General features: G+C 37.1%; 1 protein-coding gene across 10 annotated transcripts; it reads right to left on the bottom strand.

Annotated features, from left to right (window-relative positions):
- Positions 1-4368: 4368 nt before the first annotated feature.
- On the bottom strand, positions 4369-24875 carry AGR3 (anterior gradient 3, protein disulphide isomerase family member). 10 transcript variants are annotated; one of them, XM_070264580.1, is made up of 10 exons: positions 20520-24875; positions 20138-20254; positions 18943-18973; positions 17228-17362; positions 13621-13684; positions 6935-6987; positions 6320-6396; positions 6020-6083; positions 5314-5397; positions 4369-4582 (listed from the first exon to the last, which is right to left on the bottom strand). In XM_070264580.1, exons 4-10 carry the CDS (start codon positions 17334-17336, stop codon positions 4533-4535), a joined length of 501 nt encoding a protein of 166 aa, XP_070120681.1. In that variant the 5' UTR covers positions 17337-17362; positions 18943-18973; positions 20138-20254; positions 20520-24875; the 3' UTR covers positions 4369-4532. The 10 variants fall into 10 exon arrangements, with proteins under 10 accessions (XP_070120681.1, XP_070120682.1, XP_070120678.1 ...); XM_070264581.1 differs by lacking the exon at positions 20520-24875 and adding an exon at positions 20293-20440 and having other exon boundaries at positions 20138-20181; XM_070264577.1 differs by lacking the exon at positions 18943-18973.
- Between the last annotated feature and the right edge of the window lie 1453 nt (positions 24876-26328).

Here is a 26328-nt window from a genome sequence, read left to right on the forward strand (position 1 = left end):
ATAATCAGCTTTCTCTGGATATGCTTTTCACTTTTCAATTAAAACCACAGCATTGGATGTAGCTATTTCATAAACCCAACTAACTTAATCAATTATATAAAACTCTGAGTACTGAGAGAACATTTAATTGGGCAGAAATTTGTTTGGAGGGTAGAACTGGAACCTGACAAATTTATTGTGAGGAAGGATTCTTCCATTCTCACAGGGCTTCTTTTTAAGTGTGTGATGAGAAGTTTTGGCATTTCCTTATCCATCCTGGGAATCGTGCAAATTGGAGATGGGAGGGGAAATCATCTGTATTGGTTTGCTAGGGCTGTTGTAACAAAGTACCGGACACAGCGGGGGCTTAAACAACAGAATTCATTATCTTCCAGTTCTGGAGGCTAGAAATTGGAGGTCAAGGTATTGGCAAGACTGGTTCCTTCTGAGAGCTGAGAAGGAGGATCTGTTCCGTGCCTCTCACCTAACTTCCGGTGGTTTGCTGGCAAACTTTGGTATTCCTCGGCTTCCACAGCATCACCCTGATCTCTGCCTTCATCTTCACACGATTCTCTCTCTCTCTCTTATGCAAGTCTCTGTGTCCAAACCTCTCCTTTTTATGAGGCACCAGTCCTATTGGATTAGGGGCCCACCCTACTCCAGCATGACCTCATCTTCACTTAGTGAATTATCTTCAATGACTTTATTTCCAAATAAGGTCACATTCTGAGGTATTGGGGGTTTAGGACTTCAATCTATGAATTTTAGAGGGACACAATTCAACCTGTATCAGCATCCTATCATGCAAAACCACTACAGTATAGTTCTAGAAGTTGCAGTAATCATTACTCAGCAAAAATCCAGTTGCATGATTACAAAGCTGTGGGCAGCAGATTCGTTGGATTTTTTATGAAAAGAAGTTCATAAACTGGTTTTTGTAAAGATAACCACTGCTAACAACCAGGGGAGTTTAATGGCATCCAGTTGTGGATGCTTACCACAATCCTGCCTCCCCACCAACGCTCGCTATCTTGTGAGCTTGTGTGTGTATGAGAAAGAGAGAGGGAGAGAGACTTACTGACTTTCTGCACCCAAGGGCTTTCCATTTCGAGAAAAAGATGGATATTGCATAAGAAACAGTGTTTAGAAAACAGAAAAAAAAAAACGCTGATCTTTCTTTACTCAGTAAGGACGTTCGTGAATGTACGGGTCATGTGTTATGCATCGTTTTAAGTGCAATTGTGTTTTAAGGAATACTGCTCTAAATTCTCAAGCAAATCTCTATAATACTTTATAGTATGTAAATCAATATGTTAAAAAGGTAGGTTTGTCTGAAGCTTAGCACAATATCTTATTAAGCCTAATCTAAAATTCTGAAAGACTCTACCAAGAAAACCATGTAGACCTTTGTATTTTATAGTTAAGCCAATGAACGAGAATTTGTTTAGCCCCTATTATATGCTTTATTCTCTATTTCATCATGTTAGTTTCCGTAATGGTGAAGTACATCCTTGTGTCATTCAAGATTCATGGGTGCTGCATTGTTGTGTGAAGCCTGACAGCTCATCTTGAAGGCTGGCCCATCTTTCCAGTGCTCCCATATCATCCTATTATATTATTTAATAAGGAATTGTTTCTCATCAGTAATACATCTTTCCTCTAGATTATTGGACTCCTCAGGGGAACAAAATTGCCTTATTAGTATCTAGCTCATCTTTGGATTCATAATATCAAATACAGTATCTGCACAGAGTAGAAATTGGGAAAGGCCAAATGCAATAAAATAATTGAATTTTTTTTTTGAACTCAGAAATTGAGAGACTGAATTGAAATATAAACGTTTCAATTTTAGGCAAAAAATAAGAGGAAGGAGAAAGAGGAGGAGGAGAAATAGCATCTAATACAGTAATTCTAAACTAGGGTTGCCAATGTTAGCAAATAAAAGTACAGGTAACCCAGTTAAATGTGAATTTGACACAAACAACAAATACATTTTTAGCATAAATATGTCCCAAATATGGCATAGGGGACAGATACTGTGCCAGCTCAGGTGGTCTGGTGGTTAAGATTTGGGGCTCTCACAGCCATGGCCTGAATTGTTTCCTAGTCAGGGAACTGCACCACCTGTCTGTCAGTTGTCATACTGTGGCGGCTGCATGTAGCTGTGATGCTGAAAGCTATGCCACAGGGATTTCAAATACCAGCAGGGTCATCCATGGTAGACAGGTTTCAGGGGAGCTTCCAGACTAAGACAGACTAGGAAGAAGGACCTGGCCACCCACGTCCAGAAAAATTGGCCATGAAAACCCTGTGAATAGTAGCAGAGCATTGTCTGATAGAGTGCCACAAGGTGAGAGGATGGCGCAAACAGATCAGGTAGTTTTCTGCTCTGCTGTGCACAGCGTCGCTAAGAGTCAAAATCGACTGAATGGCATTAACAACAAAAACACTGACGCTAAAAAACTAGTTGTTTATTTCTAAATTTAACTAGATGTCCTATACTGACAACCCTATTCTAATCTTTTTGAATATGTCAATTTTGACTCATATCTCTTTGAAATGCAGATGAAAACTCCAAAAGCTCCTCTATAAAAATGCCCATACACACAGAATTGTGCTCATTATTCTAGGGAGTGGATGTCGGGAATTTAGTTCTTAACATTGGATGTGTTAGAGAAGGAATAAATAATCTTTTGGAGATTACAAGGCTAAAAGTAATGGAAGTAAAGTTATATACACATATAAGTAGTCTAAGCTAGGGGTAACCATAGAATTGATCAAATCTAAACCACTAATTTTATCAAGTGAAGAAATTAGGTAGAAACAACTCGATAGGATACAGAGTTTCATTGTTAAGGTAAGGTAGAGAAGGAAACTAAATTGGTTACAAGGCTATACTGACTAACTTATTATCAAGTAATAATAATATAATATTATACAAATTATATATAATAATAATTATCAAATATGTGTATAATATATCTATATTAAATGTTAGTATATGTTTATATAATTGAATTATGTATAATAAAATATATATGTATATTAAAATACAAAGGCACATACATTCTTATGATAAGGAATAATCAATTTATTTAGTAACTTTTACACTAATTGAAGAAAAATAAGTGCATATTTTATTTATCAGTTCTTAAAACAATAACTAAATAGTCAGTCAACTGATCTCTTAGTTCACTGCAAATGCCACTGACGTTTTCTGCCTCTGCACTCTTTATGCAACAATGAAATCAGCTATATTACTTTAATCTTCAACATTAAATTATTAAATAAGAGAATGCCGGTGCACTTTGGTCTTCTAGCATTTATGTAAAAGAGTCAACTCCAGACTTTGACTTAAAATTTTTTAAAAACAGAGTATTTAATATTCATTTGTAAATAGGACACATGGATACGTGGTACTGATGGTCATGTAATCTATTTATATTCAAATAGATCAGTTACTAAAAGTCTGCTTAAAATGTTCAGAATAGTGATCAAATAAAACCTGGAAGAAATCTTTCTTTCTCTGACTCACAAAACATTGGAATTAATCAGATATCTGTATCATAGATATTACATATCTCTCATAAAAGTGTACTTTTATTTCTCAAACAATTTAAATTATTTAAATGCAATAGAATTCTATGGATTAGGTAAATTTCTGGCCATCTGAAACATTTCTCCCTTCTGAGAATTACTCCCAGCTGATTATGGGATTTCCATGAGCAATTAGAAGTGCTCCCAGCTGATTATGATATTTTTTCCATAAAGAATTAGAATTATTTTTTGTGTTACTTAAACAGATATGACATGAAACTGATCTTCCAGAAGCTCCCTGTGAATAATTGAGTTGATGGTTGGAGGTTTGATAATTTCAGAATGGATATAATCCTCTCCTACAGTTAATTGGAGAAGTTCTCCAATCTCCCCATGGCAGTTAGATTTTTCTTAAAATTGTTAAAAGTATTCAATATCCACCCAATAATTAAGGGAAACATGTAGTTGAATTTTCAAACTATATTTTTAATTTATTGTAATTAGTTGTTAAATGTCTTTTTTAATTTAAAGGAAGAAAAGAAGTAAACGGTTAACTCTGAAATATGCTGCTAAAAGTTCAAATAAGTGGACCGAGATGCACCCATTTGCTTTGGCAACGTGCAGATCGTTTATGACCTGTACTCACAGATTCCATAGAGCTGAGGAGGCAGAATGCAGATTAGATTACTGGGTGAAGTGAGTGAGAGGTGAGAAAATAGAGACCACCAGTGCAGACACCTCTTCTTGGGTCTTCCTGACTCCACCATAACTCTCAGCTGATGACAAGCTTCTTCTTCTTTTTTTTTTTTTACTACTGAGACAGGAAAAAATGAAGCTATGACATCATCAGGCTCAGGTTTTAACATTTATTGAAACATTTTACTTGCATAAGAATATTACAAACACACTAAAAATTTAAATGGTAACGCTACAAAATCCATATACTCGCACATGTAGTATTAGTCAGTTAACCGGAAGATTTTCTTCATGACACTTGACCTCTTAGAGGTCATCCTTTATAACTCTGATTGAATAAGTTTTAATGCTTTCTTCATGTTTTCTATCACTGAAATAAAAGTAAAAAATGTTATTCTAGTAGTAAAGGAAAGCATCAAATGTTAGAATCTGTTAACCCCCGAATCTAAAATTCGACCATTTAAATTAATAGCTATGAAAACATGGAAATTTATCTGCAACATTAAAGAATATATGCTAAAGGTGTACATGTAAATTAGGGATTGGACCATTCAGAGCTGGTTGATCAACTTTCTTTATGATAATTTATCGGACAGATTTTGAGAGATTTTTTTTAACTGATCATTTTGTATCGCTGGATCTGACAGGCATAGTTATCTTATTAAAGATAATTGATAGTGAATGGTGGAAAAAATAGATTAAATTCTCAAGTCAGACTGTATCTCCTTGCTTATAGGCAGTAAAGAGGACAAAAAGATTGAATTCTTAGTTTGAGGAAATCACATGTGATCTTTAACATCAGAAGAATGGACTGGCTCTCTTGAGGTTTGTTAAACTTAAATGTATACTCTATTCTTTTTGGTGGTCTCGAAATTTAGTGACCATAGGAACTATTAGACATTCCTGTTAAAATAGAGATTCCAAGGTGCCCCAGAAGTTTTCACTTTGGTGGGAGCTAAGAGTCTGCATTTTGGCCACTACCACCACTGCCAACCCCAGTGACTCTGATGTAGGGACAGCACTGACATGGGGCATCACTGACCCCTCTGACAGACAAGTGTCAGCTAGAACCACTGTTCAAGACAAGTTGTGAATACTTACATACTGGTAAATCCTGAGGTTCATATGTATACAGTCTGTTAGAGTATTTTCCAGTTAAATCAGCTCTGACTGTTAAAGAAGGATCTGCCAAGAAGAAAATGTCACTGACGTATTACTTAAAATGTCCTTAAAATCATTTTTGCCTCTTATTCTAAAACAAATGTTAAGCAAACTTATATCAAAATCAGTGTTTTTGTTTTTTGCTTTTTTGCTGAGGAAGATTCGCCTGGAGCTAACATCCGTGCCAATCTTCCTCTATTTTTTAGTATGTGAGCTGCCAGCATAGCAAAGCCGCTAACAGAGTGGTGTAGGTCTGTGCCCGGGAACACCAAAGTGGAGTGCGCTGAACTTAACCACTAGACCACCAGAGCTGGCCCCAAAATAAGTTTTCATACATGGGAATCCCTGAGTTAACCTGAATTCTCATTTTAGTGTGTCATACCTCTCTGTCAATACAGTCTGGGGAACTGTACTGAAAGTACGTTCGGATATTGATTTAATAGCATATGTTTTTAAAAATCTAAAATTTACAAATTATAGATATGGTGAATTTTGACTGTAGAACTAACAAGAACTGTTATTAACAGGGTTACTAATGACTTACCTTCAGAAAGAATAGTACTTGAACTAACATTTTAAAATAAATGAAAGCAAGAATACTACGAATTAATTTTGTCAATCAGATGAAATAAGATTATACACATACCCACAAACATGATTCTAGGCACATATTGTCCATCAGGTGATAAATTCTTATCAGTGGTCTCATGCTAGCGCAGAAGAAAAAAATGAATGTGACTGGACTGGTTTTGACAGTTAATTTCAGGAGTATTGTATGTGAACAAGGTTTTCAGTAAATTGTATATTTTGGCCTCTTACAATTCTATATAACATTTCTATATCTACCAAAACTTTAACTCTTTGTATCTTAAAAATAGAAAAAAAAAGAGATGCAAATTTTCCATTGAATTGTGATGTTAAGAAAACATTGTAGAGGTTTTTGTACCATGAGATTCAGCATGATGAAATTATTCTGAGCCATTTCTTGTATTTCTTTATTTTGGGCAAACACTTTTTTTAGTGCTGTGGGGAAAACATAACGCCAGTTAGTTTTAAGTATAAAGATGCCTTCAATAGCACATAGTAAAATAAAGCTAGTGCTTTGCATTTGTTTGCATCTGTAACTTGGACGTAAATAGTTCATTGGCCCGTTGCCACTTTGTCTCTCATTGGGAAGCAATGAGGGACAGGGTCTGTCCACAAAGATATCAAGGGATAATCACTTAATAAAGCCACCAGTTTTATAATTTCATCTAACTCTTTGACTCATTGGTTAAAACAACATCTTCTTTCAGCAAGGTTTCCCACCTTTTTTTGGTGTGTGTGGGAGAAAGAGGGATATAAAATCTTAAAGGACATTTAAATATAAATGTTTAATAGATCATGAGCAATCACTTGTAGTCTTGTAAAATGGTGGTGCTTTATAAAATGGTGGTACTCTGGCAGTTGTGTGTTTGTTTTTTTTTAATGGGATTTGCTAAGTGCTTTCTTAACAATTCTTACCAGGACCATTTCCTACTTCATACTGGAAATACAATAAGATCTCAGGAGCTAACATTACCTTGGGAGTACTGACAATCCTCCAAGTGATGAATAACCATCAATGGCTTGTTACTAAACAGAGAGAGTGTGGAATTAAGTCAGGCAATTAACTTTGAGTAGAAATGTACAGTGAAATTAGATTGAAAGTTTTAGTACTTTCGACAAGACAAAGTAAAAATCTCAGATTGATAAATCATAGTAAAGTAGTCTATTGGCAATGTTATTCAAAACACAGCCCCAGAACTGGGAGCATGGGCATCACCAAGCAGCTCATTAGAAGTGTAAATTCTCAGGCTCCATCCCAGGCCCACTCAATCAGAATCTTCGGAGCCGGGCTCCAAAAATCTGTAGCTTGACAAGTTCACCACGTGATTCTTATGTACACCATAGTGCAGTTAGAAAAAGAAAAATCAATTTTGTCTCCAGAGATGAAAGGATATTATGAATAAGATATTTATCTCTGATGAACATGTGGTATCCGATTTCAGGACAGTCAAATTTTTTAAAGATTTTTTAAAAATTGTTTTCCAGTTTTTACAAAAACAGCTATTAATATTTGACTATTTTCACATCCTTTCATTCTTGTAACAACTCACAACGTACAAACCATCTCAGTGAGAGTTCCGTATCTGTGTATTTTTCAGTGTCATTTTTTTTGTAGATTGGCACCTGAGCTAACAACTGTTGCCAATCTTTTTTTTTTTTCCTCCCCATAAGCCCTCCGGTACATAGTTGTATATTTTAGTTGTGGGTCCTTCTAGTTGTGGCATGTGGGATGCCACCTCAGCATGGCATGACGAGCGGTGCCATGTTCGCGCCCAGGATCCGAACCCTGGGCTGCCAGAAGCGGAGCATGTGAACTTAACCACTCAGCCATGGGGCCGACCCCCTCAGTGTCATTTTGATTTTAACTCTCTAAAAAAAGTTTTTATGGTAGCTGATCGACTTCCCTGCTCTTTCAAGTAGGAGAAAAATTAGAATATTAACTACAGTGAAGGATAAAAAGAATTATGATTTGGATACATAGGATGTTTTAAAAAATGTTTCCTTAATTTTGAGAGGATGCTGGGTACAAAAGGAGATAGACTAGTGTATACATATTAAGCATAAATCTTTTAAAAAACAGAGGTAATCATATAAAGTACTTGTCATTGAATAACCATAATTTTTTACTTTAGTCTCAAGTGTCAAACTTTGAATTGATAATAATTTTAATCCTCAAACTTGGAATATAAGTAAATTTTAGGTGAGAGTAAATCCTACAACTTACCTTTTAAGATTTATGACATAGAAGGCTATTTGCCAACAACTTCAAATTTATTGGTGAAAACGCAGATCTGATGAATAAAATATCATTCTCTCTTTTTATTAGTACAAAACTAAGCCTAAAAATGTTTATTGACGTTTTTAGAGGCAAGTATAGAGCTTGGACCTCCCAAGCATCAAGTAGTCATCTTTCTACTAGATGACTCTGCCTGAGCTTAGGGAGGTAGCGGTGTCCTGAGACACAGAACAGTTTAGGGCATGAGTCATTCTGATTTCCTGAACTGCTCCCATTTCTTCCCAGCACATGCACAACAGCTGGAACCAAGAACAGCTATGTATAGGGAAAGATGTTGATGTCTTTCCAAAGACTCTTGGAAAACTAATTTCAGCACCAGATTTCTGGGTAAATGGAGTCCAAGGAAGAATTTATCAAGACCACAGAATACTCCATCTTAACAGTTCAGCTTTGAAAGGCTTGTTCAGACATTCAAATCAGGACACTATTCCGTTTCAGGACAAGCAAGAAGTGCTTCTGTTTCTAGCAGACACTGAAGTCTTAAAAAAGGATGTCTAAAAAGGGCTAAAAATTTTTTTCAGCAAAGAGGCAAATGGTAAATATTTGAAGTTTTGCAGGCCATGTGGTCTCATTTGCAACAACTCAACTCTGCCATTATTGCGCAAAAGCAGCCATGGACACTAATGCAACAAATGAGCGTGGCTGTGCTACAGTAGAACTTGACTTGTGAGCACTGAAACTTGAGTTTCATGTAACTTTAATGTGTCACAAAATATTATTCTTTTGATTTTTATTAAAATTAAAAAATGTAAAAATCATTCTTAGCTTGCAGATCGGATTAAAACAGAGGATCCCTGGTCTAAAATCTCATGAACTAGCACATTAGATGGTGAGAAACTTGAATTGAGAAGGTAGCTGTACTTCTGAGATTCTCTAAAACCAGAGTCTGCCAAGCCCAGCTGCTTATCAGCATCATTTGGTGAATTATCTTTTAAAATTCTACATTTTTTCTTTTAAAATAGGTTACAAATTCAGATGATTTAAAATTCAAAAGTTAAAAATATAAAAATTCTTCCTCCTACTCCTGCCTTCCAGAAGTAAGCAGTATTACCATTTCTTATGTTTCTTTCCAGAGGTTCTCAGATCACATACCCAAATATGTATATGTACATGCATGCATTTATGTATATGTTTAGATATAGGAAGGAGCATACGAATATGTCTATATTTATGTAAATGCATGTTTATGAATATGTAAATGTATATGTCCATGTGTATGTATATGTGTAAGTGCATATTCCTTTCATTTTAAAAAGTATAAATACTAGCACACTATACACGTGTATTTGCATTTTGCTTTTTTAACATAATGGTAAATCTTGGATATCATTCCCTTGTGCTTCTGTATAATATTCCATTATATGGATATTCTTTAATTTATTTAACTGGTCCCCTGAAGATAGCTATTTAAATTGTTTCCAGTTTTTTGTGTTTAGATTATTTCCAAACATTTACAAACACCGCTTTGATGATGTTATTTATATATGATTTTGCACACCAGTGGGTATATTTGTAAATAAATTTCCAAAAGTGGAATTTCTGGGTAAAGAGTATGTGTATTTATAATTTTGATATATATACTTTTCATAGAAGCATATGGTAATGTAAGAGGCAACTGTTTGTTCTAATCTCACGAAAACTGCTTATCAGACTTTTAATTCTTTTATCCAACAGGTGAAAAGAGGGAAGTTAATGTGGTTTTCCTTTCTTATAAAAAATAGTTACTATATGATCCAGCAATTCTACTTCTGGATATATATCTGAAGGAAATAAAATCACTATCTCGAAGAGATATCTGCACTCCCACTTTCATTGCAGCATTATTCACAATAGGCAAGACATGGAAATAGCCTAAGTGTCTGTCAACACATTTGTGACAACATGGATGAAACATGAGCGCATTATGCTGAGTGAAACAAGTTAGAGAAAGACAAAAACTTTATAAGCTCACTTATATGTGGAATCTAAAAAAACCCAAACTCATAGAAATGAAGACTAGGTTGGTAGGATTGGTGGTTCCCAGGGGCAGGGCAATGAAATCAGTGAAGATGGTCAAGGGGCACAAACTTCCAGTGATAAGGTGAATAAGTTCTGGGGCTACAGTGTACGGCACGGTGACTACAGTAACCATACTCTACTGTACACTTGAAAGTTGCTAAGAGAGTAGATCTTAAAAAGTTATCACAACAAAAACAAAATGGTAATTGTGAGGTGATGGATGTGTTAATTACGGTAGTGATCATTTTGCAATATCTACATATATCAGATCATCATGTTGCACACCTTAAACTTACACAATGTTACATGTCAATTATATCTCAATAAAGCTGGAAAAATAGTCACTCAAATGTTTAAATTACCTTTTTTCTCTATTCTGTGAACTTTCATATCATCTGTTCGTTTTCTTCTGTCGACTTGTTGACCTCTTATTAATTGATATGAGTACTTTGTATATTAGAGAAACTCACCCTTGTGTTATTGTGCTCTAGTTTTCTGGGGTTTGTTTTGTTTTTGTCTTTTTCCTTTGTTTATGACAAGGTTTTGCTTATGCAAAGAATTCATGTAGTCAAAAATATTGTTTCTTTTAGGATTTTTCTTTGGCCATTCTCAAGCGTAAAGGACAGGAGTAGGGTGAGGCAAGAGGAGCATCTAGGGTGCAAAAAGTTTATTTTCGTATCCTAGGTTCTCCTCTTGCCTCACCCTAGTATCAGGTCTTCCCTACTTCAAGAATTTATAGAAATAAAATTTGCAATATCTTTTAGTTCCTTAATGGTTTCATTTTTAATATTAAATCTTTGTAATTTGTTGTAATATAAAATGTGAGGAATGGATCCAAATTGTTTTCCAAATGGCTACCAACTTCTCTCTAACACTAATTATTTTACATACTCTGTCTGTTCAACCCCTGATTTAAAACACTACTTTATTGTGTAAAATTTTCTATAGTCTCCATTTTTATTTCTATACTCTCCATCTGATTCATTTACCAGTAACATGTTGTTTTATTGTAGTTTTGCCAAATGTTTTATAGCAATTAAGGGCTAATCCCCACTAATTTCTTTTCAGAATGTTACTACTTGTCTTTCTCAATTCAACTCTGAAATCATCTTTAAAAAAAATTCTATCAATTTATTTTGATTGTCTTATAATTTTTTTAAATGTGGAGAGAACTGACATTTTTATGATGCTGAGTCTTCCCTACCAAGAACACAATAGATCCTTTCATTGCTTTTTAATTTTTTTCCTCAGTAGTACCTTTGGGTTCATGTAGATTTTGTGTATTTTCTGTCAAGTTTATCCTAGGATATTTTATCTTTTTTGTTGCTATTTTAAATGAGGTATTTTATAAGTTCCTTTGGCCACTTTTTTTTCTGTGTATAAATGCTACTGATTTCTATATATTAATTTGTTCTCATCGACTTTAACTGACTCTTCATTTTTCTGAGTGCTTTCAGTTGACGATCAGTTTTTCACGTACACATCTACAAATAAAGATATTTTACCTTCTGCCTTCCGAGTTTTGTACTTTTAATTTTCCTCATCGAATTGCATTGGTTGCTACCTCCAGGACAGCATTAATAATTGCAGTGATTGTAGACGTTCTTGTCTTATCCAGACTTCAATGGGATACTTCTGTTTGTTTTCCCACTAAGCATGATGTTGGCTTTTTTGAGGGAATGGATATTTCCTTCTTAGGATAAACGAAAAAAACTTAATATTGTTGGGGCTGGCCTGGTGGGATAGCAGTTGAGTTTGCACGCTCTGCTTTGGTGGCCCAGGGTTCACTGGTTTGGATCCTGGGGGCAGACCTATGCACCACTAATCAAGCCATGCTGTGGCAGGCATCCTACATATAAAGTAGAGGAAGATGGGCATGGATGTTAGCTCAGGGCCAGTCTTCCTCAGCAAAAAGAGGAGGATTGGTGGCAAATGTTAGCTCAGGCTAATCTTCCTCAAAAAAAAATTAATATTGTTAAATAAAAGTTGTTTTAAAATTCACATGTAGATTTTGCATTCTTTTAAATGCTTTTTCAGCATTTATGGAGATAGGAGATACTTCTATGACTTGTCTCCTTATAAATATTCAATTATTTTAATTATTAGATTTCTTAATCTTGAATCTTCTTGGCATTCCAAGACTTTGTTGTTAGCGCCATCAAGTGGATTCCAACTCTTGGAGATCCTGGACCCTGTGTACAGCACAGTGGAGTCTTGTCTGGTCCTTTTTGTGCTGTCCTCTTACCTTCCGGGTCTATATCAGACAATGCTCTGTGGCTATTCATAGGGTTTTCACAGCCCATTTCTTTGGGAATGGGTGGCCAGGTCCTTCTTCCTAGTCTGTCTTAGTCTGGAAGCTCCACTGAAACCTATCTACCATGGGTGACCCTGCTGGTATTTGAAATACTGATGGCGTAGCTTTCAGCATCACAGCAACATAGAGCCGCCACAGTACGACAACCGACAGATGGATGGGGAAACAAGCCTGGGCTGTGGAGGTGAGAACACTGCATCTTAACCACTAGAGCATCAGGGCTGGCTATTCCCAGACTAGGTCTCACTTTATTGGGGTGTATTCTTTAAATGCTCTGCTGGTGCTCTTTGCCAATATGTTGTTTATTTGTTACATTCCTATTTGGAAATGAGATTATTCTACAGACTTTTTTTGGCAATACTTGTCCAGTTTTGAGACAGTGTTTTACTCAATTCTCATTTGGGATCTTGTTCTTTAAAAGAGTACTGGAATTGAATGTTCTTTAGATATTTGATAAGTTCTTGGGGAGCTTTTAAAAATACAAGTTTCTTTTGGGAAGAAAAAGCAGAAGAAAAAAACGATTGGCAACAGTTGTTAGCTCAGGTGCCAATCTTAAAAAAAAAAAAGTACAAGTTTCTCAGCTCCATACCCAAAGATTTAGTAGCTCTTTAAGGATAAAAATCACATCACTCTTGGTCACTGAGCATAGAGCAGTGCCTGGCACCTAGCAGGGGATAGTTGGGAAGTACTTGACTGATCGATTATAAATACGAATGTTAAAGAAAACTTCCTGAATTGTTCTGATGATCAGACAGGCTTGAGAACTGCTGCTCTAAACCAGTTTCCTATTTAAGCTTGTGTAATGCCTACAGACTGTTTTTTTAATACAACTTATATTCAAAAGCTTGCTTGGGTAATTAAGAAATTAATACAAAGGTATTTAGAGCTCTTGTTTACAAAAAACATTCTAATGGCAACTCTTAGTCTAAGGAGCATCGAATAGCAGAGTAAATACTTGTGATATCGTTTCAAAAGCTAACGCGCTAGTTTTGGGCTCCTCTATGGGGAGGAATCTATATGATCTGTCAAATTTAACTGAGAGGTGTTTTACCTTTTTTGAATATGAAAGAGACCTTCTTCATAAGTCTGTACCCAAGTAATGTCATCACCCCATCCTAAAACAGAAGAAATCAATGCATTACCTCACAGAAGAGCTCTGAAATGGGCATGTGATAAGCAGATCTCTGTCGACAGATATTTAACTAAGCCACCAAGCAGCTGTCTGACATATGGTATACAGGATACGTAATTATAACCAGCTATAAAGAGGTGGTGTCCTTTCAGATTATAGTGCTGAGGTTTGGTGACTGTGTTTCAAACCTCAAGGTGCATAGCCTTGAACCCAGTAAGTGCTCAACAAACGCTGTGATTACTGATAATTGCAAAGACATCTCTGGACCATGCAAGAGCTCTGGCTTTCAGAATAAACAAGAGGAAGTTACAGTTAATCTTCGCACGTTTTGTAAATCTATCAGGAATATTTTGGACTGGACTGTACAGTATGCTAGGATCTTGAGTGCCAAGACATGCAGACACTTCTAGGTTAGTATACATCATGAAAAAAAGGAATTCCAAATTTTGCTTTGAGTTCTGACATGGAAAAAATACTGGTATGGGAATTTTATGGTTGAGAGACACAATAAAATACAGGTATTTTGGAAGCACCCAGAAGAGTGGAGGAGAGGGAAATAGAAAGCAATGAGTAGAGAGAGAACCCACTAGCCTTTAAAGAAGTGATATAAGTAGTTGGGAATGTGTATTAGACATTAAAGAATGAGATCATTGAGGAGAAGAATGCACAACACATTCAGAAATACTGCAGAGTGTTTTTAGGAAATGTCTTGGTCTACAGATGAGAGAGATTGAATTAATTTGAAAATAGAAATATTTGCAGGCTAGTTTGGACTCAGATTTTCTTGTATGTTTCATACTGTCAGACTGCAGTTTCTGGTTTTGATACCATGGCTAAAAGATGGCCAAGAATTAAGATGCAGAATTATGAAGCAAGACAAAAACAATTCCATGATTTTGCTTGTTGGCTTTTCGGTAACAGCTGTATTAAAATATAATTCACATACCGATACAATTCATCCTTGGAAAGTGTAACTTTTGCATATTTAGAGCTGGGCATCATAATCAATTTTAGAACACTTTCATCATTTCAAAAAGAAATCCTGTACCCTTTAGCTGTCACCCCCTAATCCATCTATCTCCTCCAGACCTAAGAAACACCTAATCTGCCTTCTGACTCTGTAGACTTTCTTGTTGGATATTTCATATAGGTGGACTCATACAATGTGTGCTCTTTTGTGACTGGATGCTTTTACTTAATATAATGTTTTCAAGGTGCATCCATGCTGTGGCAGGTGTTAGTACTTCACTTTTTTACGTGGCCAAATATTCCATTGTATGAATATACTACATTTTATGTATCTGTTCATCCAGGGATGGACATTTGGGTTGTTTCTACTTCTTGGCATTTACGAATAATGCTGCTATGAACATTTGTGTATCAGTTTTTGTGTGGATATAGGTTTTAATTTCTCTTGGGTATATACCCAGGAGTGGAGTTGCTGGATCATATGGTAGCTCTATATCTAATCATTTAAGGAACTGCCAAATTGTTTCCAAGGGGTTGCACTATTTTCCTCTCTTACCAGCAGTGTTGTTGTTTTGTTTCTGCCTGATTTCAGAATCTTAATAGTTGAAGACGTCTTGTGTTAGTTTAATACCCCATCTATCTGTAATAATCCTGAAAAGTTTTCTTTACAATTTTGCTTGAACACACGTAGTAACTTCACACCACATTTTGCATTAAATGAGTTATTTTAGAAACAGCTCCTACTGGGCTCCTACTTAATTTCCCTATTCTGTTGCAAATATCATTCAGTGCTGGGACGTCAGCAAAGGGAACAATTACTATTCTTTGCTTCCGTTCAACTTAGTCCCACAAACATTAAAGGAACATCTGCTGTATGCCTTCCTCACGTAGCACTGGGTGTACAAAGGTAAGACAGAACAATCCCTGCTCTCAAACAATGCATGCATGGCCTTGTAGGGGAGCCAGATTGGATTAGAATTATTTGTTATACACATGGTCTCGTAATCACAGTAGGCCAAAGGTGGTACAGAGTTTAAGCTCTCCTCAAGGTCTCTGTTCATTACCATAATTCTATTTCTAGCTATGCTTGCTTGTCTTCTGAGATTTTATTCATTCATCCAATATGTTTTTGAGCATCTATTATATGCCAGGCACTGGGCTGGGTGCTGGGCAGTTCTATTGATTCAAAAAGAAGTTAGGATGTTACCAGTTACCAGCAGATGGTAAAAGGCTTAACCGAATGTAAATCAATTCTTAATAATGGAGTTCCCAGATAACATCAGTCATCTTCCCTATTAAAATAGTTTCTAAATAACTAAAGTAGCAGAATCATCAAATTGTTTAAAATTTACCACGCTATTGAGCATATTTTTCAGAAAATTCACCAAAAAGTTTTAATAAAGGTGAATACACGAAATGTTTGTGCCTTATGGTATGTTAACAGCATGCTGTTTAACTCCATCCTGGAGGGTCTTTAAGAGTACGACTAGTTCAGTCTTAGGCACTTGAAGGCTTCTGAGCTCATTGTTTTATAACTATTGTGTTTATATATGGAGATACATGGTAAATTATACTTAAAATATTTTCCTCTTTTAATTTATTTTGTAAAAATATTGGGTTTTTTTAGATTTATAGTTTCTGTGATTTTAAACTGAAGTAGAATAAATTAACTTGATTGAACATTGATGGGCAATTGACTGGTGCTCAATACATCTATTAAGGAATGAATGAACTTGGAAAGAAAGTCAATATTTTAGAATTTGAAATTATACTACAATTGGTCTCCATTTGTTTGCTCTATTTACATTACCACCCCAAGTAGTGGTCACTAGGATGTAATGGTTTGCACTACAAGTTTTGAATTAACTGTGTGGAGATAAGTGATTTTGTTCCCATTTCTATTACAGAAACAAATCTTGAGAATTTTTTAAATGAAATGCTTCTTTACAGATGAAGATGTATTTGTTTCTTAGGCCAAAGGAGAACAGTGACTACAAAATTGAAATGTTTTCTAAACATGTAGCCAATGACAAATCTAGATTATGATGTCTAAAACCACTGTAGCTGCTTTCTGGAGTCAATATAGCAAACACTTGGTTAACCAAAATTCTCAGAGGGTAGAATGAAGTATAAGTTTCTGGAGATGCTTGGATAAAATTATTCCGAATTATTTCTTGCCTGACTAACTAAAGGGCAGGGAATTGGAGCAGATTTTGAGGGATATTAATTGGCTTTAGGACATCATTACAACATACCAATTAATATTATTTTCTAGAACTCTGGTTACCAAAGTTATATGCATCCAAACCAAACCTCTACTATTTTTACAAAGATACAGCAACTTGCTATTGTTTTTCAGTTGGTTTGTTTCACTCTTTACCATTGACTGGTCCTTTCTGTTTTTTTTTGGGGGGGGGGGGTTGCCTATTTTAAGGTAGTACACAACAAAATATTCAGTTAATTGAGTTTGTTTTATAACTACACTATGAGTAAGAGACTAGGAACTTTAAAACAATCCAAATGACTGAGTTTAGAAAATAAAATGAGATTCTAGTACCTCTTGAAAGCGTCTGAGGAGGTCTCTTTTCCTTTTTGATTGCAATGGCAAGGTTGGAAGAAACTGTGATGAGTAAGAGGCAGAAGACCAAAGCCGAGTGCAACATCATGTCTTTTGAGAATCATTCAAATGAAGCTAGAGGGTAGAAAATAATTTTCAGAATCTAGTAAGTTACTTCAGGCTGTCCTTAAGACATGTGTTAAGAGTTAGACCAAACCTATGCTGATAGATTGCTGTGATTGTGTGAGATGACATGGTAGAACTACCTAGAACTTTCATTCATGTTTTATTTTGAAAGGGCAATCAACTCAATAAATGTGCACTTGGTGAAAAGCCACAGCTTGGGCATCTTGGGAGCAGCACAATGAAGGTGAAAGAGAACTAGAGCAGGGCACCCGAAGCTCACTTCCGACTTCATTGTTGTGCTCACAGCACTGCAGTGAAACTCAAGATCACGTTATTAAAGGCCTTGCAACTGTTAAGTGCAGTGCAAAGGGGACTTTTGGCATACATAAATATTCTTTGCCTTTTGATCCTTCTTGATCTAATAGATTAAAATAACATTTTAACTCTATACCAAGCTAAGATTAGGCATAAACAAATATTGCTTAAAATAGAATTCAGAGGAAAAATAGAATATGGAATATTCTTGGTCTTCAATTCCTCCACAGTCACTTATCTTTCTCATCCTTCCATCAGTTCCTTACTCTTTTTCCCTTCAGTTTACAACCCAGCTCTTTTTAAAAATGTAGTATAGTTGTTACTATACTAGATTGTTGTTACATTTATTTATAAATTATATAGTTATGTTTATTTATAAATTAATTATATGTGTAAAATAGAGCAGACTTGCTGCAATGACATTCTCCCTTAGTTAGCTAGAGCTCAAATTGATTTTTAATTCAACGTGCTGTCACTTACACTCTGTATGTTAAGATATAATCAAAAGTCTGGAGTTGGACCTGAGCTGTCTTAAACCACTTGATAAATACATTACAGGGAGTATTTAGTACTTGTGAGGTGTTATTTGGTTACAGCATTTGTAGCATATAAAACTCACGTGAAAATAGTTGACATATGCAGCTTTGAAATCACCTCAAAATATGAGATCAATGTACAGAAATCTTTCATGTTTATGTTTTAAATTTAAATGTTTTAAATAACATTTTCCTTTTAACATTTTCCTAAATAAACATTATTTAGTAGTGAATTCTCCATCAAAATAGTGAGTGACTGTTTGGTGATTCTGCTCAAACACGGAAGTTGCTGTGTGTAACTGTACTAGGCACTGTGGAAAATTGAAAGACTAATAGGACACAAACCCTCCTTAAAATAATTTCCTGCCTCACAATGGTAATAGGCAACATATGCCCTACAGCAACCACAGTCATGAAGGAGAGCAGCGACTTGGTGGCGGAGGAGTTAATAGTGTCTAGATTTCTCCAGACACTTCCTCATTCCTCTCATTCTAGTCTCTTCCCTTGCCAGTGGTGTATCCCTTCAGTCCCCGTCTGGATTGAAAACGGTTGCCACTCCAGGTTGACCCTATTTAAATTATTTCCCTCCCTAATCTGCAGTGGATCCGTTTTTGAATTTCTTTGTGTTCAAGCATTGAAAACCTTGTTAAACAATAACCGTGGTGCCTGATAAGGATCTCAATTTAAGTTCCCATAACTTATTAATACCATAAAACATTTCAGAATGCCATCTTTTACCTTAAGGACTGGTCATCTTGTACCTTAGAGACTGAAACAAAGAAAGGGTAGATTTTAGCAGAGGTTGGGGACAGCTGAATCTGGAGCAAAGTCTAATCTGAGAAGCGCAGGCTCAATCAGGTGGAAGGTTGCTGTGGAGAAACGGAAGCAACCACCCAGGGCAGGGTCTTAACTTGGATCCAGTGGGCTCTAGGAGGTCTATGACTGAGCTACAAAGGTTCAAAAAACCTTGCAATTGTATTAAAATTTTATGTGCCTCTGTCCATTTTCCTGGGGAAAAGAGTCCCTAATTGCCTTAAGATTTTTCCTGAATATGAAGAAGAGTTGAGAAAAGTTAATCTGGAGAAAGTGTCAGAAAAGATTCTCTATGGTAGAGACAGAGATAAGTAGATGGAATCTATATTAAAATAAAGTACAACTTCACCATTTTCCTATTTTAAAGCTGCCAGGTTTAGAATTGAGTGGGAACGATTTTTTCCTTCAAATTTCAAGTTATTATGTATTACTGTCAAAGACTGTTCTACTTAAAAAATCAAAATATTTGTTTTTCCGGTTTACATTGATAAATTGTAAAGTAGGTATTGAATATATTCTATGACAAAGCCCATCCATTTATATATTGCTATTTTTACACAAACAATGCTTTCCTTGGTAAAATAGAATGCAAACTCTTGAGGGTCCTCTCATAAGAGATGTATGGTTAATCTACTTGGGGACACAGACGAATATGACACAATTGTGGCCCTGGAGCAGCTTACAGTGCACCCAGGAGCCATATAACCAAATGCCTACAATTACGTGTTATAAATATTGGCCAGTTAGCATTCTCTGACACTAGCATTTTACTTTTCAAAAGTAATTTAAGTCATTTACTCAGCTATCACATAGCAATATTTCCTATTTTAAAATAAAATTTAAAAGAAAACAGGGAAGAAAAATAGTTACTGGTAGCATAATTTTTAAAGGGTCATTTTCGGTAAATGTCAGTTTATTATAATATCATTAATATAAGTAGAGAATAAAAGTATAAAACCAGCAAAAGAAATCCAGTTCATTAAAAGAAGAAAAATACAATTTAACTGAACTTTCCCCACCCTTCCCTGAAGACCTCACTTTTGAATAGCGATAAATTGCTGATTTAAATATAGCAGAGCTTGACCACTGATTAAATAATCCGGAAATTTTGCTTGCTTACCTGAACTTGCCAGTGCTCTTGCTGGAAGTGTATTCTGGATGTTTCTGGTTAAAAATGGGTGTGGATTTATAGATATGCAGACACACACACACACACCCCACTGACCTCCAGCCCCACCTGCATGGAAACAAGAGCACGGTCACCTGCAAACTTACACCAACAGGTTTGTCTGAACAACTCTGTACTTCTGTCTTGTTCCCATGCTTCTCACGCTAAAAAAAACTCTTCTCCCTTTCTCTAAAATGAGATTGAGTATCCTCATAAAATGAGGCCAAATACCATCTTTGAGCTTTTTTCTTTTCTACCTTTTACTTCCCAAGGTAATTAATGTTTGGCTGGAGTTCAACATCAAAAAAAAAAAAAAAAAAAAGGAAGAACAAACCTGGTATAAATGTAGGAGCTGTGTGTGCTCCATTGTTCGTGATGAAAGTTCAGTGAGGCTTGCAGATAAGCTATAACGCAAATAGAATTCCTAAGGGTCACTCTGTTTACAGGAAGGTAATTAACAGCTAGAGAAAGCAGGTCCTTTTTTTCTGAGAGAAGAAAATGAAAATGCTGTTGTAAAAGTCAACATTTTTATAATTTGATTGCTCTTTACAGTCCTTCTGTAAAACCCTTACTATGGAAAAAATAGGAAAACAGACAATTAGATAAGTTTGTTTATATTTGTCTAATAGATTTAAAAATTTTAGAATTCATGATTATGGTAAAACACTTTTAAAGTATAGCGTTGTGTCAAAATAAAAAGTAAAATTCTCTCTCCCTTCACCAGTACTGCCTTTTCCTATGCACCCCACCGCAAAACACACACACACACACACACACACATATCCCAAGTTCCACTTCCTGGAGTTAATTACTGTTAAAGTGATCCAGGGTAGGGTCATCAAATCTAGCCCACCTCTTTTTGTACAACCCAGGAGCTAAGAATGGTTTTTAGATTTTTAAATAGCTGGGAAAAAAATTAAAAGAAGAATCTTTTGTGGTATGTGAAAATTACACGAAATTCAAATTTCAGTGTCCATAGAGATTACTGGACGGAGTGCGGCCATGTTTATTTCCTTCCATATTGTCTATGGTTACTCTTGCACAATAACAGCAAAGTTGAGTACTGTGACACGGACTGTATGAGCTGCAAATCCAGTTGCTGGTCCCTAATCTGGGCTACTGTTCAGTAAATTTTCTTCCTTCCTCTCTCCCTCCTCTTCTCTCCCTCCTCCTCCCAGCTCCTTTCCCTCCTTCCCTCCATGCCTTCCTTTCTCTTTTTCTCTTATTAATCGATATATTAACAAATGCACTGCTAAAGAATGGGGGTGATGGTTGTCTTGCTTCTGACCTTAAGAAGAGTATGATTCTAGTATTTTTAACTTGAGACATAGGGGTGGTTTGATTTCCCATGTTAAGAAGGTAGCCGTTGTTCCTGTACTACATCTCTTAAAAGCAAGAATGTTGGATTTTGTTCTATAAAGATGAGTATGTGAGTTTTCTCATTTCATATGCAGTAATCTTCCCTTATCCTCAATTTCACTTTCTGTGGTTTCAGTTACTGTGTCAACTACGATCCAAAAATATTAAAAGGAAAATTCTAGAAATAAACAATTCATAAGTTTCAAATTACAAGCCGTTCTGAGTAGTGTGAAAAAATCTCATGCTGTCCCACTCCTGTCCTACCCAGGAAGTGAAACATCCTTTTGTCCAGTGTATTCACGCTGTATGCACTACTGCCCATTAGTCACTTAGTAGCCTCCATTATCAGATCAAATGTCACAGTATCACAGTGCTTGTGTTCAAATAACCCTTATTTTACTTAATAATGGCCCCAAAGTGCCATTAATCTCTTACTGTGCCTAATTTATAAGTTAAACTTTATCTTAGGTATGTATGTATAGGAAAAACATAGCATATTTAGGATTCAGTACTAACCACGGTTTCAGGCAGCCACTGGAGAGCTTGGTTGGATAAGGAGAGACTCCTACTGCAAATTTATAGTTTTCCTAGTTGAACCTTTCTTGTCACCCTGAGAGAAACCTCATGTAACCAGGTTGTATGGTTCTTTTACTGTGCCACTGATTTGTGTGTGTGTTTAATCATGCTTTCTTCCTTATGTAGGATTCTCAGAGGAGATGTGCTTGGGACATGCTAGTCAAGTGGAATTCTTCCTGCTGAAGGTTTAGAAACTTGACCTACAATTTTAATTTGAAATCCAGAATTTATAATGCAAAGAAACAACCGGGCAGTGATCCCTAAGTTTTCCTTTTACAGAGAGTGGGAAAGTTGTCACCTTGGTCTTGACGGGTAGTGGTTTATAGAGAAATCTCAAAATATTCTGACATCCTTGTTAAACTCCTCACGTATTATCTCTATTAATGATAAAGAGATAAGAATGAGAAAGAAGTCAAATATCTAAGAGGTAGTGAAACGAGGTCACGTGGGGTCTGAACTGATCAGTGTCATTGGTTTTCTCCCACTAGTGTGACCACGTAATGTACCCTCTAATCCAGTACAACTTTGAGAGTAAAAGGAGATAATAAAAGCCATTGGAATTATATAATTTTTAAAATAATATTTTGAAATATGTATGTCAGCCAAAATTGGATTTATTGTATAATAGATTACAAATAGTTCTATTAAACATTATTCTCAAAAGTTTTAAAAATTCATGTACATTATGGCAAAATTTAAAAAATTCTTTTTTATGTTTATGTTACTCAGTTTCTTAGCTGTACTTGTTTCTGATATCAGGTCGCTGGTATTTTTCTGATATTATTGATCTTTATTGTTTCAATGTGATCTTATATTTATTTTTTCATGAAATTGCCTGCAATCATCTTCAAAGTTGTCCTTATGGTTAATACATGTGGGATTGTCATCAGCTTCAGTTGGCACTTCTCTGTAGACCACACTATTTTTAATGAAGAAGATACTCTTCCCACAGATGCTTGGTTACCTGGTAAGCTTGAGAAAATTTAAGATACTCCACACTAGGGGTTAATTCTTTCAAAAGTAGTGACATATTTTTACAAGATTAATTGATCACATAAGTCATAATTGAATTTAGGGTTAGGATTACTTATCCACTTTGTACGCATGTGGGTGTTTGTATGTCCATCTGTTTCTGTTGGTCAGTAGCTTATTGAGGATATATAAAAAATAAACAACACAAAAATGTCAAGAGTGTAAAACAGTTCTCTCCCCCACCCATCTTCCAGTCTATGGGTCTCCTTCCTAGAGGCGATAATTATCAATTCTTGAGCCTTCTTCCAGAAATATTTTCTCTATGTTCAAGCATGTCCCTATCCATTTACTACCTATCTAATTTATTATCTGTATCTATCCTCTCTGGATATATCTACCTATGTATTTTTTATTAACACAAAATGGTGCCATTTTATCAATACTTCTGATCCTCTCTCTTTTCTTTTTTTGAGGAATACTAGCTCTGAGCTAACATCTGCTGCCAATCCTCCTCTTTTTGCTGAGGAAGACTGGCCCTGAGCTAACATCCATGCCCATCTTCCTCTACTTTATATGTGGGACGCCTACCACAGCATGGCGTGCCAAGCAGTGCCGTGTCTGCACCCTGGATCTGAACTGGTGAACCCTGGGCCGCCAAAGCAGAACCTGCACACTTCACCGCTGTGCCACATGGCCGGCCCCCTGCTCCACTTTAAATTGAGATTAAACTGAGTTCAGTGACTTGCCCAAGCTCAGTATGTGACAGAGCCTCGTGTCAAACTTAGATCTTTTGAACCCAAATTTTGTGTTTTTCCCACTAAGGGAGTCAGGATTCACAGTGGTTAAGAGCGGGGGCCCTGGAGAAGACTAGACAGGTTCTAACTTCTGGAGGAGTGGGCCGCTGTGGGCCAGTTGGGGAACTGATTCTCCAGTGCTGCTTGGAGGGAAAGCAAGAACATGAAAGGAATATTTTCTCGTTTACTGCATACTTCGCAGCGGAACCCCTGATTTTAATCACATATTTCATAATAATTCCTGTAACATTTTTGTCATTGCCTTAACAATTGTCATAACTTAAGAGTCACTTGAGGAACAATGATCATGGGGCCATTTGCCCTCTGCACCCAGCCTCCAGTTGTCCTTCTCTAGGACCAGGTTGCCTGGGTTCGAATACCTGATCAGTAGCCACTGAAGCCCCAGACAAGTTATTAACGTAAGTAGAAATGATGATAATGTTCATCCTACAGAGTTGTGAAGATTAAATGAGAGAGAACAAGAAAAGCGACAAAGTGAACAGTTATTTCCTAGATGTGTGGTCCTACTCTGGACCAGGCTGGCTTATGGTTACCGGAGATAAGACAGTATAAAGTTCAAGTTGCTCTCTTTTTTGAAGGGAAAATAAACGAATATAAAAAATGATATTTGAGTTCCGGCAGAGAGCGCGGTGAGAAGCGGACCACGGCCTTGTCTCCCGGGGCCCTCCGGCCTGGGGCCAGGGGGTGGGCTGGGGGGCCCGCGGCCAGGCCATAGGGGGCTCTGTCCTGCAGAGCCCAGAGCCTCTGCCGCGGCTGCCCGCGGGCTGGCCGACCGTGAAGCAGGAGCGACTCTCTGGCCCCACCCCCACCTCCGAGTCGTAATGGCGGCGGCCTCTCTGGGCTGGACTCTGCCGAGCCCGGTCTCCCTGCCCAACCTTGCCGGGCCGCGGCGCAGCCTCCCGCCGGGCCGCCGAGGACGTCGTGCCTTTGGGCGTGGCGGGGCAGAAGAATGGCGGCCGTTCGAACCCCGAGGAGCGTCGTTAGGCGTCTCTGCTGGACACGGGCTCGGCCACCCGTAGGCCTTGGAGCCGCGCGGATCCGGGACATGGCGGTGACTGCTCTGTCCCAGTGGGACGAGATCTCCCCTCGTCCGGACGACACCGGACAAAGGCCTTCGGGCCGAAGGTGAGGCGCCCCGGTTGATGGCGGTGGAAGGGTCGGCGGGCCCTCGGGCTTTCGGTTTCAGTTCCGTCAGACCTTGACCTTGCAAGACAGAAATGGTAGGAAAAGACCACGTTTGGCCCACGGGAAGTGACCGCCACCCTTTGGGAAGATTTACTGGCCGTTTATGGAAGGCCTGTGTATATAATATGAAAAAGCTGCTCTCAACTTTTCTCTCAACCTTTCAAAAGAAAACTTTGGCTACATCTAGGTCTTCTAGATGGGAAGAGGTGGCCGACGTATGATAAAGTAGAGTTAGAAAATCACACGTCTTGTAAAATGCCCGTTTGTTTTCAAAAACATCATAAAAATGTCTTCCGGAAATGACTTTTTGAAATGGAATTGTTAGACCACCGCTGGAAGCGACAGCAGGAGCGACGCGCGTCCACCGTTGTGCAGTGGGTTAGAGGACGTGGCGTGGAAGACCTTGAGGAGGAAGAAACGAAGGCTCGGTGCCAGAGTGGTCATGTTTGGAAGACATTTTCATTTTATGACATTGTTTTGTGTGTGCATTTTATTCCTCGCTACTGTATATGAGGTTGATAGTGCTAAGTACTTTTCTGCAATATCTAGTCTTTCTAGATGTTCTGAAGTGCCTGATAGATGTTAAAAGTAGAGGTAGTAAAAAGACATTTTGTAAATATCTTTTTAAGATTCTTATGAAATACTGTTTCTTTTGGGGGAAGGGCCAGACTGCCTCTTTGAACAGTGCACGTCGTGTTTGTGCGCTGGTTCCCGGGGGGTGGGGGGGGGGGGGGGGGGAGGTGCAGAGAGCTCTGTGCCAGCGTGTTGATAGTGAGCAGGATTAACCATTGTCCCTGATGTTCCTGCATTTTGTTTTGCTTTGCTGTGTATGTAATGTATATAAGGGACCAATGAGTCCTAATTTACAACATGTAGTCTTTCTAGATGTTAAAGAGGTCGCCAATGTATGACAAAAATAGAGTTAGTAAACTAATACATTTTGTACGTTTTGTGTTAAAATTCCTAGGAAAGATTGTCTCCTGAACTCTGAGCATTCTAGCCCACTGGGTTGGTGGAAGAGGGAGAGAAGGGAAAGGTTGGTCTTGGGCTAGAACGTTCACGTTCCAAAGACTTTCGGATTCTGCTCCATGTGTGCAGTTTAGTCAAGACTGCTGTGTATATAGTGGACAAATTCAGTCCTTATTTGAAACATCTAGTCCATCTAGATGTTTAGAAGTGCCCGACGTATGTTAAATGTACAGGTAGTAAAATATCACTTTGTAAATATTTTTTTGC

The sequence above is a fragment of the Equus caballus genome, chromosome 4, assembly GCF_041296265.1.
Source record: "Equus caballus isolate H_3958 breed thoroughbred chromosome 4, TB-T2T, whole genome shotgun sequence".
Classification (NCBI taxonomy): Eukaryota; Metazoa; Chordata; class Mammalia; order Perissodactyla; family Equidae; genus Equus; species Equus caballus.

Excerpts from the sequence above, each read along its gene's own strand:
- AGR3 (XM_070264576.1), bottom strand. The coding sequence starts at position 20,399 with ATGAGGATACTCAATCTCATTTTAGAGAAAGGGAGAAGAGTTTTTTTT. Across the intron at positions 20,182-20,292 it reads GTTCAGACAAACCTGTTGGT|AAACATCCAGAATACACTTC; the intron begins GTAAGTTTGCAG and ends ATTTTTAACCAG. Across the intron at positions 5,398-6,019 it reads GCCTAGAATCATGTTTGTGG|ATCCTTCTTTAACAGTCAGA; the intron begins GTATGTGTATAA and ends TCTTCTTGGCAG.